This window comes from Syngnathus scovelli, chromosome 4, assembly GCF_024217435.2.
Source record: "Syngnathus scovelli strain Florida chromosome 4, RoL_Ssco_1.2, whole genome shotgun sequence".
NCBI lineage: Eukaryota > Metazoa > Chordata > Actinopteri > Syngnathiformes > Syngnathidae > Syngnathus > Syngnathus scovelli.
This window is the reverse complement of record NC_090850.1, coordinates 7,541,145-7,559,475: the sequence shown is the minus strand read 5'-3', so window position 1 is coordinate 7,559,475 and position 18,331 is coordinate 7,541,145. Positions and strand designations below refer to the sequence as shown.

Below are 18,331 nucleotides of genomic sequence, written 5' to 3'. Positions count from 1 at the left end.
AAATTGCATCACAAGCACTGATGCGCGATTTATAACCCCTGGTGCGCAAATCATGGATAAATCCAAGAGACGTTTCTGAAGAAAATAGAAGCTTAATACTGCATGCTTCACGAACTATCACATCACATTAACCAGGTATATATAAATATAAGATCACCATGTGTGCTGAAATGTAAAAGAAAATAGTATTTATTCTTGGTGTAAAAAACAAGTAACCCCCCCACCACCACCACCACACACACGCACGCACGCACGCACACGCACACACACACACACACACACACACGCACACACACACACACACACACACACACACACACACACACACACACACACACACACACGCGTACGCACACGTACACGTACAGTAAATATGTGCGTGTTTTATGCAAACCTACGGAGGTGGTTCGTGACAGCTTGTGGCCGTGAGCTGTCCCCTCGCCAGTGACGGCTCAGTTGATTACTTAAAACACTGCCCCCTAGCGTTGTGCTGCTGTAAAAGCGACATTTGTGATTTCTTTCCACTTCCTCGTCGTCTTTGTGCTCGTTTTTGTGAGTAACCCTTAGTCGTTCACTCCCCGTTATCTCCCCCGTGATTGTTTTCGTCCTCCTTAGTGGAGCTGCTTGATGGGGCAGCCACGGTTGTTGCTGAGCTCACTGCGTGGTTTCCGGTGTTCGTTTGTCTGCAGAAGGATGGCGTCGAGTTCCTACCGCATCCCTACTACCGCCGGTCCTCCGACACCTACTTACACCGAACCTTGCCGGCTCCGGTCCAAAGACAGCAGTGAGGAACATCAATAAGCGACCCGGGTACGTTTTGATGAATGCGTGTTTGCAGAGTGTGACCTTTGCAGATGTGAGAGGCTAAGGCTGCGAGAGGCGAGTTTTACCCGCGGCTTGGCGGAGGCCTACTTTAGATTCGGGGTCAGCTCTCCATGGAGGCTTTCATCTATCGTTGGACCAGGCAATCTAGTGGCCTTTCATAAAATGCTCGTGCAAAGCGGCGATTGTATTTCAGCATCTTCTGTTGCACTTTTGCCATTGTTGAATAATTTGTTACAAAACAGAAAGTGGTAGTTATTTGAAGATAGCAATAGCCAAATAATTGCAAAAGAGGTCCACTTGTTTAGTAACGTAAAGGCTGCAGACCAGCGGCTAGCTGTTAGCTGCCGCAGCTACGAGCTACGGCTTCAAAATGGAGCAGATTTCCATTCCAATTCGTGACCAGGTTTGCATGGAAGGTTTGCTAGTACATGTAGCTGTGGAGTACCAAGTGCACGTAAGTTACACGTTCGGCGAACTCGTCCATATATTGTGGTGCATGATTTAATTCAGGAAATAGACTAAGCCCGGCTTGGTCACAAACGCTATTATTTGATAGCCGCATTTTAGCGACATTCCTGCAATGCATATATTCATAATTCGGTGTCCTTTCATACCATTAATTTTAATCTAATATCGCTGTGTTGTGGTTCCCAAAAGTCTATTTTGTTAACGTTAATTTGTAACATGTGTTTAGAAAATCTGACTGAAAGGGCTGAGAGCCTTCAACTTTCTTATTTAGGTGCTTTACTTTATGTAGACTAAAATTGTCTACTTATTCATGCATGCATAGTCTATTAGCCTACTTCTATGCAACATAATGGTCAGTTAATCAATCTGCATCACACATCCTAATTCTGTGATTGTTTTGTCTGCCTCCAGGTCTTCATGTTTATTTCTAAGAACGTGTGTAACCAACAGAGAGCCCACCTTCCTGATACTGTGTCATAAACACCATTCTGCTCTGTGTGTCATTTCAAAACTCACCTCCTGAGCTCTGAATATTCAAGTGCAAGAATGACGGAGGCGTGGCAGCAACAGCAGCAGCAGCAGCAGCAACAGCAGCAGCAGCACACAGTGGCTCCACCTTCTGTAGTGCACACACTTCCCCAGACAACGGACGCACTGGCCTGCACCGTGTACGGCGTTGTCCTGCAACCGGATTCTTCTCTGCAACAGCAGCAACAGCTGGGCCAGCAGCAGCATGTTGTGCAAGCACAGCAGCCCTCCATGCAGCTAGGTGGCGAAAGAGTGCATAAGTGTGGCGCCTGCGGACATGACATCTCTCACCTGGCCAACCCCCACGAGCATCAATGCATGGTGACCCAAGACAGGTCTTTCCAGTGCACACAGTGCATGAAGATCTTCAGCCAAGCCACGGACCTGCTGGAGCATCAGTGCGTGCAGGTGGAACAGAAGCCTTTTGTTTGCGGTGTGTGTAAGATGGGCTTTTCCTTGCTCACTTCTTTGGCCCAGCATCACAACTCCCACGGCAATGGAAACAACCCAATGAAGTGCTCCATTTGCGAGAAAACGTACCGTCCCGGATCCGGAAACGTCACTCCCACCTCGTCGGCGGCCAATCCGCAGCAGCCCTCCACCGGAGAGACATCTGGTGGCGGTGCGGCAATCAGTGCCTCATCCCCACCTGCTTTTGAGGCCTCTGCGCCCGATAGGCCGTACAAGTGCTCAGTGTGCCATAAGTCCTTCCGGCATTTGTCTGAGCTGACCCGCCACGAGAGGGTCCACACAGGTGAGAAGCCGTACAAATGCGATACATGCGATAAAAGCTTCAGCCAGTCTTCGCATTTGGCTCACCACCAGCGCACACACAGCTCCGAGCGGCCATACAAGTGCGCTGTGTGCGAGAAGAGCTTTAAGCACCGCTCTCACCTCGTACGCCACATGTACGCCCATTCGGGCGAGCACCTTTTCAAGTGCAACCTGTGCGAGATGCACTTTAAGGAGTCATCGGAGCTCCTGCACCATCAATGCCAACCGGAAGGAGAAAGGCCTTTCCGATGCGGCTCGTGTGGAAAGAGCTTCAAGCGGCCGTCGGACCTGCGGCAGCACGAGCGCACTCATTCCGAGGAGCGACCCTTTCAGTGTGAGGAATGCCAGATGAGCTTCAAGCAGCAGTACGCTCTCGTACGCCACCGGCGCACCCATAAGAATCCGGCCGACCGCCCTTTCAAGTGTAATCTTTGTGATAAAGGCTTCCTGCAGCCCTCCCACCTGCTTTACCATCAGCAGGTGCATGGCATGGAAAGCTTGTTTAAGTGCGCATCTTGCCAGAAGTCCTTTAGCCAATCCGGAGAGCTGTTGAGGCACAAATGTGGAGGGGAAGTTGAGAAGCCCTACAAGTGTGACGTGTGCGGCAAAGGTTACAAAAAGAACTCCACGCTGCAACGCCACCAAAACACTCACTGCGCAGAGAAGCCGCTGAAATGCTCTCTGTGTGACAAGCGCTTTGTGTCATCCTCAGAGTTTGTCCAGCACCGCTGCGACCCGACCCGCGAGAAACCGCTGAAATGTCCCGACTGTGAGAAACGCTTCAGGTACTCGTCCGAGTTGCAGCGCCACCGTCGCGTCCACACAGGGGAGAAACCTTTCAAGTGCGCCAGCTGTGACAAGAGCTTCAAGCAACGCGAGCATTTGGCCAAGCATCAGAGTGTGCACTCGCGGGAGACACAGTTTAAATGCGTGTGGTGCGGCGAGCGCTTTGTCGATCTCGCCGCTCTGCAGGAACACACGGTCCAACACACCGCCGAAGGCGAGAGCTTCCCCGAAGCGCCTTGTATACCGTGACCGCCGTGATTCAGCAGCCCCGGACAGCAAATGGAGCAACGTCGCCGCCGCCTCCACGTTCAAACTTGGTTGCTTCAAACGCGCCCGTTAACGAAGATTGCTCATTTCTTGTACAGCCTCCATCGTGTGAAGACTCCATTATCCTTCCGTGACTAAAAGGTGAAACTCTGGGCCAGAGATTGATTCTTAAGTAACTGTTGTTGTAAAAGGTGGAGAGTTCGTGCTGATCAGTCCTAATGTTGCATGTGATGTGATTGCATTTGTTTTTTTTTACTGTTTACTCTTGCAAGCTGGACAGCAAGACAGCTGTCAAATGTGCCCTCATGTATTTTACGCCCCATGTCCGTGTGCCTTTTTTTAACAGATCTCGTTTTATTGAGTTGATGTCCAGTAATAGCCGAGCGACTCCCTCCCATCCACGCACAGTGTCCGCCCTGTGCAGCAGTCTGTTCACATACTCGACCTTAGATAGTATCTTCTGTGCATGAATATTTATCATTTCAAATCTCACCATTGTATTATAGGTTTTTTTATTTAGATAAAAAAAAAAAAACAAGAAAAAAGGTGAATTTGTGAAATGTATAGCCCAAGTCCTATTAAACATGATGTTGCATCAATGTATTCAAACAAATGACATTTGGTAACTAATAAATACCTATTATGTCATGAGAACACTTGACATGTGCAATAGAAATGCACAATGTAATATTTATAACTACTGATTCATCACACTATTATAGATTGTGTGTATGCGCTCATGTAAACATTGAAAAAAATGTGTAGTGCTTCTGTTACGTTTTATTTTTACTATTGATGAGCTTGCTGATTTTGCAAGGACTGAAGTTTCCATTTGAATTATGTTTATTCTGATGAACTATCATTATATTGTTCACATGTAAGAAATTCGCAAATTACTCTGTGGTAGATGGAAATAATCCTCCCAGGATTCCTCAGCTATACTTGAGTATACTTGACTCCACACAGCCTCAAGTTGCAACATGTTTTGTTCTGAGGATAAAGTGGGAAAAATGTATGAAAGTTCACAATTTGATATTTCTATATTAACTCATTTTTCGCGGTATATTTGAAGAATCCTTTGAGAAATTGAGCTGACATGGACAAAGGGACTGGCAGAGGGTAATCATGTCATAATTTGGTAAAGAATTCTAAAAAGGTATCATTTAGACTCCTGTTCATAGTGTACACAGACAAAAAAAATAAACCACATTGTGGAATATCAAAGTGTAAACAGATTTCATGAACTGATAGTCATTTCTTTAATCCTTACAAATTGTGTATACTGTTGTGGCATTTAGTTTACAATGAGTGGTTTTGAAATGCTGAGGCAGATCCTTGCTATAGATAAAATTGACCACTCAGCTTTGGCGCATATATTTTCACTGCTGTATATTTTGTATTGCATCATGTAAGTCAGACAGGCTGAAGGCAAAACAGTTCATTTTAATACGAAAGTATGGCTCAATGGTGACCTACACCGTAAAATGTATTGAGCCTGTAGAAGGGCCCAAAGGCCCAACTTACTGTTTGGTGGCTTTGGAGTCGTGGGGGTGGTCTAGCAAGATTGCTTAAAATATACATATCGAATTTCTTAGGGTAACTCGGACGCCATTGTGAGCAATCATTGGGGTGCTGACTGTTGCCTATCAACCACAAAATTTGGATACAAGAAGTGTGAGGCACACTTTTTAAACCACAAGGACTTACACTATGCTGCCCAGGGATGTGGGTTGTAGTTAAGACTGTTACAAATACCTGGCTGTAGAGGGTGACAGAGTTCTTGCAGTCATGAGCATTCTTTGTGATTTTCCCCGACATAAAATTTTGGTCATTATTAAGACTCTTAAATTTGTAAACGCATTTTGAGACTATTATAGATTAAATCACATACACAGGAGTGCAAAGATTTACAATTTGACAATTAGACGTAAATTTAGTATTGTGTACAAAAAAGTTGACTACATTATTTAACATTTGTTTATCCCTCACCCGTCAACCCCTTACATGCTTAATATTAATAAATAAAATTAAAAGGTGTTCATTTACAATGTGGGTCTTATTTGTTATTCAACAAAATAAGACGCGATAAAAGGTCAAAGGTTTGCTTCCGGTTAAGAGAAGAAGGACGTTTATACTCCCACAAAGTGTTTTGTAGCCAGTTGAATTCATTAAGCCAATACCGATGAACATTACACATAGTTTTAGTCGTAACCACATTGGTGGTAAAACATCGCCCGGTGGAGGGAAAGGTTCTGTTGTTCACACGTAGATGTCGACCGGATTCGACACTTCCTCGACGAGGTTAGCCCGCTCACGTTAGCGCTGATGCTGATTTAATTTAAGTCAAATAATCACCCAGGTCTTTAATTAAAGCATGTCTGCTGATCGTTAAAAAAAAAAAAAAGAAACCACCACTATTAGAAAGTCGCCTTTTAGCTAAATAAGTCAAATTACGTTTTGTTTTCACTTAACTTGATCAATTCTGATGGTGCACTACATCTGGATTTTTTTTTTCAACCTCATGTCATTTTTTCAGGAGTTAATATAGTGTTTATCACATAAAATAAAAAACGTGATCATTTCGTTGTATTGACAGCGCCAAGTTTATTTATTATTATTTGACTTTTTCGACTTTAAACTGAAACTTACATTTGCTGGATTACTATCTTTTTTTGTCTGCCATTATAGAGTCCATTTTCTCTCTTGTGCCTTTGTAGCTGGCGCCTCTTCATTCCATCCTGCCGAGCATCCTAAGGGCCACCACACATTCCATCATCGTAGCACTCTCCTTCTGTTCATCAGCGGTGGTAGGTCATCCCGGCTCTTCACAACTAGCCAAACCCAATGGTAAAGCCAACAAAGAGGTCTTAAAGCCACTGGGTCTGGAGAATCAGTGTGCTGCCTTCCAGTACTGGGTCAACCAAAATTCAGTGGAAAGTCTTCACCACCGAGCCTCAAGGTGTGCCATGCCCGGATCAGCATCACCAGCCAGCAGCAAGGCCCGGGTGTACACCGATGTTAACACGGGGAAGAACAGAGAGTACTGGGATTACGACAAGCATGTGTCAAAGTGGAGGTACCTTTTTTTAACCAAATACTCTGATAAATAGCAAGTGGACCAATGGACAATGGAACTTGAAAAATGTCAGGACTTGGCCCATACACATTCACGGCCTCACAGGCATTTGGAAATTGTACAACCTTTAACCAAACGTTAATGCAGTATTTATTCGATTTTCGAATTCTCACAGACTTGATTGAACCCTTTATCAGGGGCAAGCTCTCTTGGACACCATCAGAGTGAATAGTGTGAATTTACTTTCTATTAGTTGACACAGTATAGCGTTGTCTCCTTTTTACACTTGCCTGACAGTTAATCACTGAAGTTGTTACATAAAGTTAAACCATTGCCTGTACTGTCCAGTTTATAATGGTTATATGATTCGACTCTGATTTTTTCTCACTATTATTTTCAATGGAAAAATGTTTTAAAATTCGAAATGATCAGACGTCAACCAAAAGGAATCTGTTTGACCTTAAGACTTCCCACTCTAACTACAAAGCAACTGGTAGCGTTATATTAAAGATGATCATGTCTCTCTTTTCCCTCAGCAATCAAGACAACTACCAGTTGGTGCGCAAATTGGGTCGAGGGAAGTACAGTGAAGTTTTTGAGGCCATTAACGTGAGCAGCAGTGAAAAAGTAGTGGTGAAAATCCTCAAGGTGAGTCTTAACCATGTGTCTTCTTTCCTTGACTGAGCCTGACTCGTGCAACACGTTTTTCATCCATCCAGTGCTTTCTCTAAATTGAGCTTAAAGGGTGTTGGATTTTGACCATATTCAAGCTCAAAGTATATGGTTGAGACTACATATTTTATTTTCGTACATTAATAGTTGGGAATTATAATTTCTCTCACAGGACAGGACGTAAGATTTCAGCTGGATCCTGCTCATGATTGAGTACTAGTATTTGTGTTTGTACAGTTAAGTTGCTTCAATGTTCAGTTTTGAAGTGAGAAGGGGGTCAAATTCTACAAAATTATCTTTGTCCTGTGTTTACTAATGAGTCAATGTTTACTGTTGGACTCATTTGGTGTTTAAAGTGAGGGATGATTTGTTTGCAGTATTGACTGCAAAACCTATGCGGTCGCTGAAAATGCAATTTCAAGATAATATGATGCAATGTCAACCTTTAACATTGTGAGCATTTTAGTTTGCATCTTTGTTCAATAGCATTTTAGCCCATAAGCCTACAACTGTAAATGTATACTTCAATTTATGTGATCTTAAGACAGAACACAAATAAAAAGGTTTTGTTCTAATTAATTCAACAACAAATTCCTAAGCTTTTATTTGTAACACATATATTTGGTGGACTTGTAACAGCACTTAAGGATCTTAAAGTGTAACACTGTCATATTTTTCTTTTATTTTAAACAACATAAAACATATAAAGCAATGTATGGGTCCAAATTATATATTTTTTATATTTACAATTTTCATATATCATTATTAACGACGACCTCAGCCAACATTAATTGCAACACAACTGAAAATCACTTGTGGCAAAATATCTTCTTGGTACAGATCTCAATGATCAATCAATCACTTAAAAAAATGCTTGTTTTGAATACAGCCTGTCAAGTGGAAGAAGATTAAACGAGAGATAAAGATTCTTGAAAATCTACGTGGGGGGACAAACATCATCCGCCTGATTGACACAGTGAAAGACCCTGTGGTGAGTTACTATGTCGTTAGAAAATCAACTACATACCCCTATGCAAATATTGGAAAAAAATAGACCATCTTAAATAATTTCACATTTCCACCATTCAATGTAACAACTCAATTGAAATGTGTGTGCGTGCATTTGTGTTATTATTGTATATATCATTTTTAGAATTGTTCTCTTTGCAGTCCAGAACACCAGCACTTGTCTTTGAGTGCATTAATAATACAAATTTTAAGGTACGTACTCTTGTACAAAATCATAATACTTTCTATGATAACCTTTATGAAGCATACGCTTAGGTTGCTGTTTAAATTGCTGGCGTTGTTCATACTCCACAGGAGCTTTACCAGAGGCTGACAGACCATGATATTCGTTACTACATGTATGAGCTTCTCAAGGTGACATCATCTTCTTGTCTCAACACCACATTGTGCAGCCTAAATCATGTGTTTGATAGTTGGTGCGTTGTTTTGCATGACAGTTATTTTACTGCGGAAGTTGAAGTTTGTTTTACCCCATGGCAGGAAATTCTGATTCATTATCATCAAATATTTATTATTAGTTTGCATCTAGTTGTTCTTGGGACTCCAAAGAAACACCAGCACCTTGAAATTGCTGCTTCTTGTTCATGTGTTTTTTTTAACTGCTGCTCTTTGCCTGTCCACAACTTTTCTTAATACGCCCTAAACTGAACAAAACTGTTTGCAAATAATTAAATGGTATGATAATTGTTTTGAAATGTCCATTAGCTATTTTGTTTTATCTTGTTGATCTATTTTTTGCATTCAGCAGAAAGGTGTTTCTTTTTTTCCCCCCATTCTGCATAAAAATGGAAATGCTTAATAATGTGGAACAACCAATACAATAACTTAGTACATGTTTTGTGTCTGACAATAACTTCTCGGTTGCGAAGATGATTCTTCTCGATTTTGTGGCCTAGTTAAAAAAAAAAAAAAAAAAAAGCGAACAATATGCACAATGGCTTCCATCCATCTGGTCTCGGCGCGTTGCCAATAGTGTCGTGATTGTGTAATTGTGTAGTGTCTTTATTGATTTACTTTTTAAAGAAATACCAATAAATATGCAACATATATTTGTATCCTGTGTCTCCAAGGCCCTGGACTACTGTCACAGTATGGGCATCATGCACAGAGATGTAAAGCCTCACAATGTCATGATCGACCACCAGTTGAGAAAGGTGTGTATTAGTTTACTGCTTATTATAATTATAGGCAATTACACTTTTATTGTGCCCAACCATCCCCCACCCACCTCAATTATGCATCAACATATAAGTATTTTAGTTGCATGTTGATCAGGATCAGATAACTTTGATTTAATGTACTGTTTTCGCCCAACTTGCCGTAATGGGATACGGCTTGAAGCAATTCTACTTCTCTTGTCCCACCCCAATTTTAACCAAGTATTTACATTGCCTAACTCAATAATTACACTTCTATTATGTTGCTTATGATGCCACAGAAACAAAAAAAAGAAACAAAGAGAGAAAACACCAGAGTGACTTTCTAAATCGTATACTAAGACAACAAGACAGATTCTTGAGATTTCATGAGAAAGACATGGCCTACGAGAACCCTGGTCACTAGCCAGTTGATGACTCATCATCAGCCATACTGGCCTCACATTACTTGTCGATTTACTTTTTCAATTCAGACAGCTCCTGACGAAGTGTGGACATCATTTCTCTGGTCTCTCTATTGTTGGCCTTTAACGTTTTTCTTAAAAGCCGGTAGTTCCTAGTTGCCAAGGGAACCAATCCCTATTTTTATCAGCTTTCAGTACACTCGCAGCACTGTGAGGGTCAGAGAGAGCCAACCGGAAAAGATGTAAACATCCTCCACGTCTTCAGACAATCAGTCTGCTTTCATGAAAGACTCCAGAAATTAGAGAATTTTTGGACAATTTGTGGTAGAGTGGTCGTTTTACGACGCAGTGTTTGATCCTCGGCCGTTGTGACCATGTTGAAGTGTCCTTGAGCAAGATGCTGAGGAGCAGTGAGGGGAGAGGTGCTCCTGATACTGCATCATCAGTCGGTAAATGTGCTAACAGTGTAAAGTGCTATTCAATTGAAAGCTCATTTATCATCTAAACGGTTAGATGATTATTTAAATAATTGTCAATTAATATTATAATTGATCACTTGTTTATGGATCAAAGAATTGACACCTCTGCTTGAAGAGTTGAATTAAAGCTATTTGCATTGGTAAGTCTTGTGGAATGTGTTTTTTCTCCTTGCTGTCTACAGTATTGTTGGTATCTATTGGAGGAGCTTAAGAGTATGTGCAGGCCCCAGCTTGATGTGGCATGCAGCCTTAACCTATCACACGCCGACAAAATATTCAAGACCGGTTCCTCTTCTCGCTTTTGTAATGAGAAACATTGATAGTTCATTACTTGGAGTGTAACCTTTTAACACAAGCATGTTGGTTAAACTCTGATTTGTTTGGATGGAGAATCAGTCTCGCAACAAGGGAAAACGAGGGAAACGGATTTTTGGGGAAAATTAAGATGACAATTTCTTGGGTACTTACCTTTAATGTGTGACATATGGCTTGTGTTGCAAAGCTGAGTGTCTTCACCTAAATGCTACAGATTTTTAATATCATTTATTTTAATAAGCCCTTCTTTTGTTTTGTAATGATGGTTAACTTGTTGCCCTATTGTACGTACTAAGTAGCCCAGACAGAGAGTCTTTCCCATAACGTAAAAAATTCCCATTTTCCCACTTTTCACTAGAAATGTAACGATTCACTCAAGCCCAGATTCATATCAGTTTTCGATTTTCCGTTCTCAATTTCAATTCGATTTTTTATTTTATTTTTTTAAATGAAAGACTCATTTTACAACCAAAAGTTGTTGTTCTAACATTCCCATTTTGTTCTTCTCAGTAACGTAAAAAAAAAAAAAAATGAACTATGGAACTAATAATTTTGACTACATTTTTCACTTGTTATCAGTAATTCATGCAATGTGCGTGTGCAGTTTCTTTACAGCAAAGATATGCGAGAGTGGCTATGATTAACAAGAAGTCGCGAATCGATTCATTTGTTATTTTATTTTTTTACATCGATACATTGTTCGAATCAATTTTAAATCGATTTTCGATGAATCATTACATCCCTGATTTATGATCATGTGTTGGTTCAACTCCTATGCCATGCTCAATTCACCATTCATCCCAGTCTCCTTTGCGCATACCATAAAAGTGTTTATAGTTGTGAAACTTTGCTTTGTTAGTTAATTATGCCACCACTCCAGTTGCCATTGGAATTTGTATGCTTCTTAAAGATGCAGACCATTGAAGAAATAAAAGGCGTGTGAATTAATGAAGTGAACATTTGTTTTTCTGTTTATGTTACAGCTGCGTCTTATAGATTGGGGTTTGGCAGAATTTTACCATCCTGCTCAGGAATACAACGTCAGGGTGGCCTCTCGCTATTTCAAAGGGCCAGAGTTGCTTGTGGATTACAAGGTAGAGTCCCTTTTTTTTCCTGCACAACGTCTGATTATTATTTTTTTTTTTTTAAATGCTGAATGAGGTGTTGATGTTTGATATGTTCTCCCAACTGATATTTGTTCCCCTTTAGCAGATGTATGACTATAGTTTGGACATGTGGAGTCTCGGGTGTATATTGGCAAGCATGATCTTTTTGAAGGAGCCTTTTTTTCATGGCCAGGACAATTATGATCAGGTAACAGCAGAATTAAATTAATAGGCATGACAGTTTGCCTTTTACCACAGCGACAGTTCCACCTGCTCTCTGGGTCAACAAATAACTTGTAGGACTTTTTCTTGTAACTGTGATTATAATTGCCCTGGAAATGGAGGGGTAGATAAACTAATATCTGTTGCTACTGAATTGAGATGTCATGCAAATAAATCTGACACGTGAATCCTGTTTTTTCAGTTGGTTCGCATTGCTAAAGTTCTTGGCACTGATGAACTTTTTGGCTACCTAAACAAGTATCGAATAGAACTGGACAGTCGGTTCCAAGACCTACTGGGACAGTAAGTGTTGGCATGGTTTTCCTTGTTTTTTAGCTATTTTTAGCTAGATTTATTGCCTTTGTATCAATTATTATATAATTCACTTTCACACATTAGCCATTCGCTTTCTTAACACTACATTGAACAGATGATACTTAGATTGAGGAGAGTTTTTCAGTTTTCTACAAGCTCTTTTGAGGCATTCATTCATTCATTCATTCATTCATTCATTCATTTATTTGCTCCTTCAAAGTCAACTCATCACTAATGGCCTAGTTGTTTGTTCTGCAATTGTCCCCCAGCTTCAACAGTCATATTCCACCATAATGTTAAGCACACATCCTGCTTTGTGTGTTCAGGCAAACACGGAAGCGGTGGGAACAGTTCATCCAGTCAGAGAATCAACACCTGGTGAGCCCTGAGGCTCTGGACCTGCTGGAGAAGCTCCTGCGTTATGACCACCAGCAAAGACCAACAGCCTTGGAGGCTATGAAGCACCCATATTTCTGTTAGTAGTAACTTGTAGAGGTCAATCAGGCCAATGGGGTAACAGGAAAAAAATGTGATCTGAATTTATTAGAAATATCTCAATAGACTGTTCAGTTATAGTAACACGTTCAAATCAGTTTCATTGCGTGTTAATTTCCAACATAGCAATGCTGAAGTTACTGTGTCTTTTGTTTCTAGACCCTGTGGCAAAACAATCCAGTACTTATGCCAACACAGTCAGCACAAAGGAATTAAGCAACTCCATTGTGTTATGATAAACAGCAGGCAGGTAAGTACACAGCATCACTACTAATACAATTCCGGCCAAAAGCACCATCATTCAATACAGTGAACCCTCATTTTTCACGGGGGTTATGTTCCAAAAAGAACCAGTGATGGGCGAAATCAGTGAGGTAGACAAAATATATTGTTACAATATCCATAAAAGACTTACCGTATTTTCCAGACTATAAGTCGCTCCGGAGTATAAGTCGCACCAGCCATAAAATGCCCCAAAAAGTGAAAAAAAAACATATATAGGTCGCTCCGGAGTATAAGTCGCATTTTGGGGGTCAATTTATTCGACAAAATCCCACACCAAAAACAGTCATGAACGAGCAACAACAGGCTAAACCAGGGGTGGGCAAACTTTTTGACTTGCGGGCCGAATTGGGTTCTAAATTTTGACCGGGGGGCCGAACCAGGAGCAGATGGATGTAGTGTTTGTGTGAAGTAATATAAACGACCTGTAAAGGTCATTGCATAAAAGGTTTTGGCCTTTAGTAGGTAGTAAAGCATGGATATTCAAAAAAAGTTTTTTGAAAACAAATGCATTTATTAACAGCATTAAAAAAAAAAATAACATCCCTAAAAAACTGCTATCAGTGATTCTCATAAAATATGACACTGTTATTATGAATAGCAGTCTCCATCACTTCAGTGCCTGCAGGTCAGATTAATGAAAGATGTATGTTTATCTTATGAGATCACATCAAACGGCAAACATTCTGACCAAATATATCATCTTGAAGAATCGGTGAAAGCATACATCCAAATAAAGTAATCAAAACGGCAACACGGTGAGGGGTATCTGAAAATCAGAGCAGAGTTTTAACTCACAAACACCTGGTAACAGAAGTGAGGAAACGGAAAACACTTCCTTAAAGTAAGCCTTAAGAACTTTAAAGGTTAAGATTAGTCACAAACAGGTGGTGCATCAATGTCCTTGAGCATCCTGCATTGTTTGAAAATGAGAATGGTCGCTAGTTTCAATCCCTGCTATTTGTACAGATCATATTCAAAATGCATTTTTTTACAACAAACTTGAAAGCCTCCCCTTCATTTTCAGTGTTCATTTGATGTTGATGTTCATGTGGCTGAACGTCACGTCGCGTACGTCGAGCCAAATTGGCCACTCTTTTTAAACACTCGGCACTCAGTGTCCACCTTGCTTTTCCGTGGGTGACTCATTTTAATGGAAGGATTCCAGGAGAAGGTTTGTGGGTGGCTTTAGCGTAAAACTGTATTCGAAAACTCGGCGCGCAAATTACAAGAATGCTGTCGTCACAGCCCACGCTCTAAATTCGGCACTGCTACAAATAGAGCGCGAGTGCGCCATTTCCGTACTACTGAGTACGTACACGCACTTGTGAGTGTGCACCGAGCTTTCTGACACGGCTTCCGGTAGTAAATGCGCAGGCGAGTGGTTCCCCATCTACTGGGGAAACGCAGTCATTGCAGGCAAAATGACCGAAAAAAAAAAGTTTAATAATACAATTTATTTAGGGTTGGCGGGCCGGATTAAACGGTCCGGCCCGCGGGCCGTAGTTTGCCCATACCTGGGCTAAACGATAGCAACAACAGGATAAACGATAAGGATGCTAACGTGAAAAACACAAACAAAGAGCTGAGAACGGGCCTGACATAACATATAGAGTGATTGAGGACAACTATTACATGAATAACATGTTTATGAAACCATCGGTGTCACTCTAATTCATTAAATCCATCGATCGTTCGATACGATAGCAACAGGCTAAACGATAGGTATGCTAACGTGACAAACACAAACGAGGAGCTGAGAACGGGCCTGACGTAACATATAGAGTTATTAAAGAAAACGATTACATGAATAACGCGTTTATAAAATCATCAGTGTCACTCCAATTCATTAAATCCATCGATCGTTCTTTGTCAACAATGAGTGAGGGCGTTTGCACTTCAAAATATTCCACAGGCTCATATAACGATAGATAAACTATATTTCAAATAACTATAATATAAGCAATAATATTATTAAACCATCTGTGCACTTTAAATCCATTAAATCCATCGATCAAATTCCTCGTCCTTTGTCAACATCGCTGCGCGTGCGCCCTGACGTCAGCCTCGTCTTTATTCCACAGATCTAGTATATAACTATATTGTAGCGTTAACAAAGTACAAGGATAGACGTGGGTTTGGTAAACGGCTCTTTATTAAACAAAACAAACTTCCAAGCGTGTGGCGGCGTGGACTTCCAAACACGAGAGCTCCATGGCATAGGACCGGGCGTGCGTAATGGCCATGTCCGAGCCCCATGCACCGTTCGCGGACAGCCACTCGGCCGAGCGCCGGCCCCCGTATCAGTAGAGTAGGACCGGGCGTGCGTAAAAGCCATAATAGTTTTTCAAACCTTCTATGTCACTCCAAATCCTCAATTTCTTCAAACTCTTTGTCCTCCGTGTCACTTAGAAATAATCACCGCTAATGTTGCCGGTAGTCCTTACGTGGGTACGTTTGTCCTTTATGTAAACAACCGCCGCGCCACTGACGTCACTTGAAATAGTAATCCCTTGGTACATCACGGTTCTCCAAAGTTTCTTTCTGCTGCTCGATTACTGTTTTCAGCTGCATATTTTACAATTTGAAGTTTGTAACCTGCAAAATATGAGTTTCTTTTTGGTGCCATTTTTCTTAAGCCCACCCAGTTGATGAGTCACGGCCAACGGTGAAATTTAGAGCGCCCTCATCCTGTTTCGAAAAACTACATCTGAAAAAAATTATATTTTCAGATGTAATTTTTTGTTTTGTTTATTTGGTTGTTTTATCAAAGTCAAGTCTGCTTTATTGTCGATTTTTTTTCATATACCAAGACACACAAAGAGATTGAAATTACGTTCCCACTATCCCTCGGTGAAATAGTACACATGCATACAAGCAACACAAAAAAAACCAAGAAGGCACAAACAATGAATAAATAAGAGTGTTGAATAAATGATAAATAAACAAATAATAAATAATAATAAATATAAGAGAAGCAAAAATGGAGCAAGTGTACATACAGCAGACAGTGGACTTGGATATGGTGCTTTAAAGTGTTAATTGCTTTATTTGATTTTTCTCTATTTTTTATGTTTTGAATATGTTCAAGATAAAGATATAAAAGCATGTGAAGTGATCAACTATACTAAAAATAACATGGGAAGTGGTCAACTATACTTGTAAGTAAGTGATGTCTTAATGATCAAGTAAAAATTTGTGAAAAAAACATATATAAGTCACTCCTGAGTATAAATCGCCCCCCCACCCAAACTATGAAAAAAAAAAAAAAAAACGCGACTTATAGTCCGGAAATTACGGTACATAAAACATAATGGTACAAGCACAAACACAGTGATTGTGTTTTAATTGACTGTTTCCACTGTCTTTGTGGGTGTAGAGGGAGAGAGATGCTGATGGGTGGGAGATAGGCTAAAGCCGATGCTATCTAGTGATTTGAGCATTCTAAATTGTCCTTGGGTGTGATTGTGAATATGACTGTGAATGGAATTGGTGACCAGTTCAGGCTGTACTGCCCGAAGATCACAAGGATGGGATCCAGAACACTTGAGATCCTTGTGAGATTAAAATTGTTTGATTAATGGATGGATGAGTTCCTGATGAATCTTTTCTCACACCCAAACAAAGTAAATCATTTTGGATCCCGATGCATTTGTAATTCCAACAGTTTTCTGGGAGAAGTGGTGCATTGTCTAACAGAAGCACAGAAGTGCAAATGTTTTGGGCCATAACAACATAGTACTGGATTAAATGTGCCTGTCTTCTTGCACATTTCATCAGAGACTAGAGGTTAATAGGTTAATTCTCTCCACCCATTTTCAGAGAGTGGCACAGCTCAGTGGTTTCCCAATTGCAGCAATTGCAATTAATAGCAAAAAAAGAAAAACAAATGTCCAAGACTTAATGATCTGGTCCTCATAGAGCCAGAGCTTTGCTTTCACTTTCGCCTTAACTACTCAACTTGCCCTAGCTCTGTCCTAGCAAAACTGATAGTGATATAATTGTATGACTGACTCATTTAACAAGTATATTTGTTCTCTCCCTCCAGGAAGATCTCAAATCGCAGAGATCTCTGTCTCCACACCAGCAGCCGTACGGATGTCAATTTTGCAGCACTCACCGATCTATATTTATTGCTTGGAGTTAAAGACTAAACCTTAAAGATCAAGTGCGAAGTAATTTCAGAAAATGCCAAATGAAATCTCTTTACGTCAAAAAGTAATCATACAAATAATTTCTGAAAAAATAATTTCATATATTCGACAAAGTAATTGTTTTCCTGAAGTGAGGTCCTGGCGAGCGACAAACGCTGAAGTGTGATGTCATTTGAAGAACAATTTGGCAGAGGTCAACTTGGAAAATGTAGAAAGCCAGTCAGAAATCGAGTCAGAAAGCCATATTTTAAACTTTTTCATTGCCTCAAAATACTTTTGGTGTGTGTGTTCTCATTATACTTTTTAAGCATTGTTTATTGTTGCGCAGGACATCCAACCTGCTTAGATTTTTGGACTTTTTTTTTTTTCCACTTGTCAGGATGCCCTACTTGCTTGCATATTAGTAAGTATTTCCTTAAGGGGTCACTCATCGAAGATTACCAAGCATATGCATTTTCGTTGATAAGCGCGTTGCTAAGGGTCTAATTAAGAACCTGTGTGGTTTGCGTTAAAAAAAAAAACTAACGAAAGAATGCTTAAAATAGTTTGAGCCGTTAGTACAGTATTACTCAAAATAATGTTGGCCAAGTTCACTTCACACTTAATCTTTAATTTCCCCAGTCTATCCCTCCTGATGAACATGTTCCTTGAGCAAATGACTGTTTTCTAAGATTACATCAGGTATGGTGCTGCAAGCCTGTGCCTGTCATCTGTTGTGACCAGAGATCTAGTTCTGATATTAGCACTGTATGTGAGTGGTATGTAAGATATTTTCTACTATAAAGTGAACAGTATATTGAAAAATAATAAACCATTTTTATTTAAACGTTTGTGTTGGGATAGTCACTTCATCTTGATAGTGAGGAAATAAGACTATTTGGGAAGTATTCTATTTAAAAATAAAGAAAAAAAGTGTTTTTTGGTAAATCTTTAAAGACAGCATGTCCAGTCTTGAAACTGCTCTCAAGATCCACTCC

The 18,331-nt window shown here is 40.5% G+C and overlaps 3 protein-coding genes across 7 annotated transcripts in view; 2 read left to right on the top strand and 1 right to left on the bottom strand.

Annotated features, from left to right (window-relative positions):
- The window catches only part of LOC125967100 (uncharacterized), a 187,328-nt gene that overhangs the window by 125,223 nt on the left and 43,774 nt on the right, over positions 1-18,331 (bottom strand). The gene's annotated exons all lie outside the window — the stretch shown is intronic.
- On the top strand, positions 395-4,883 carry LOC125967079 (zinc finger protein 319). Of its 2 annotated transcripts, XM_049717798.1 has the most exons (3): positions 395-552; positions 690-810; positions 1,705-4,883. In XM_049717798.1, the coding sequence occupies exon 3, from the start codon at positions 1,840-1,842 to the stop codon at positions 3,628-3,630; it is 1,791 nt and encodes a 596-aa protein (XP_049573755.1). In that variant the 5' UTR covers positions 395-552; positions 690-810; positions 1,705-1,839; the 3' UTR covers positions 3,631-4,883. The 2 variants fall into 2 exon arrangements, with proteins under 2 accessions (XP_049573755.1, XP_049573756.1); XM_049717799.1 differs by having other exon boundaries at positions 690-4,883.
- Positions 5,734-18,184, top strand: csnk2a2a (casein kinase 2, alpha prime polypeptide a). 4 transcript variants are annotated; one of them, XM_049717824.2, is made up of 14 exons: positions 5,734-5,949; positions 6,366-6,455; positions 6,558-6,724; positions 7,261-7,372; positions 8,286-8,387; positions 8,567-8,617; positions 8,720-8,779; positions 9,496-9,579; positions 11,764-11,874; positions 11,990-12,094; positions 12,311-12,411; positions 12,750-12,898; positions 13,078-13,168; positions 17,249-18,184. In XM_049717824.2, the coding sequence occupies exons 3-13, from the start codon at positions 6,615-6,617 to the stop codon at positions 13,152-13,154; spliced, it is 1,062 nt and encodes a 353-aa protein (XP_049573781.1). In that variant the 5' UTR covers positions 5,734-5,949; positions 6,366-6,455; positions 6,558-6,614; the 3' UTR covers positions 13,155-13,168; positions 17,249-18,184. The 4 variants fall into 4 exon arrangements, with proteins under 4 accessions (XP_049573781.1, XP_049573782.1, XP_049573786.1 ...); XM_049717825.2 differs by having other exon boundaries at positions 6,366-6,724; positions 17,253-18,184; XM_049717826.2 differs by having other exon boundaries at positions 5,735-5,949; positions 6,366-6,724; positions 11,993-12,094.

Bases quoted from the DNA above. Each gene is read 5' to 3' on its own strand.
- csnk2a2a (XM_049717824.2), top strand. From the start codon at position 6,615: ATGCCCGGATCAGCATCACCAGCCAGCAGCAAGGCCCGGGTGTACACC. The intron at 11,875-11,989 runs GTAGAGTCCCTT...GTTCCCCTTTAG, and splicing joins AGTTGCTTGTGGATTACAAG to CAGATGTATGACTATAGTTT. The intron at 12,095-12,310 runs GTAACAGCAGAA...CTGTTTTTTCAG, and splicing joins GCCAGGACAATTATGATCAG to TTGGTTCGCATTGCTAAAGT.
- LOC125967079 (XM_049717798.1), top strand. From the start codon at position 1,840: ATGACGGAGGCGTGGCAGCAACAGCAGCAGCAGCAGCAGCAACAGCAG.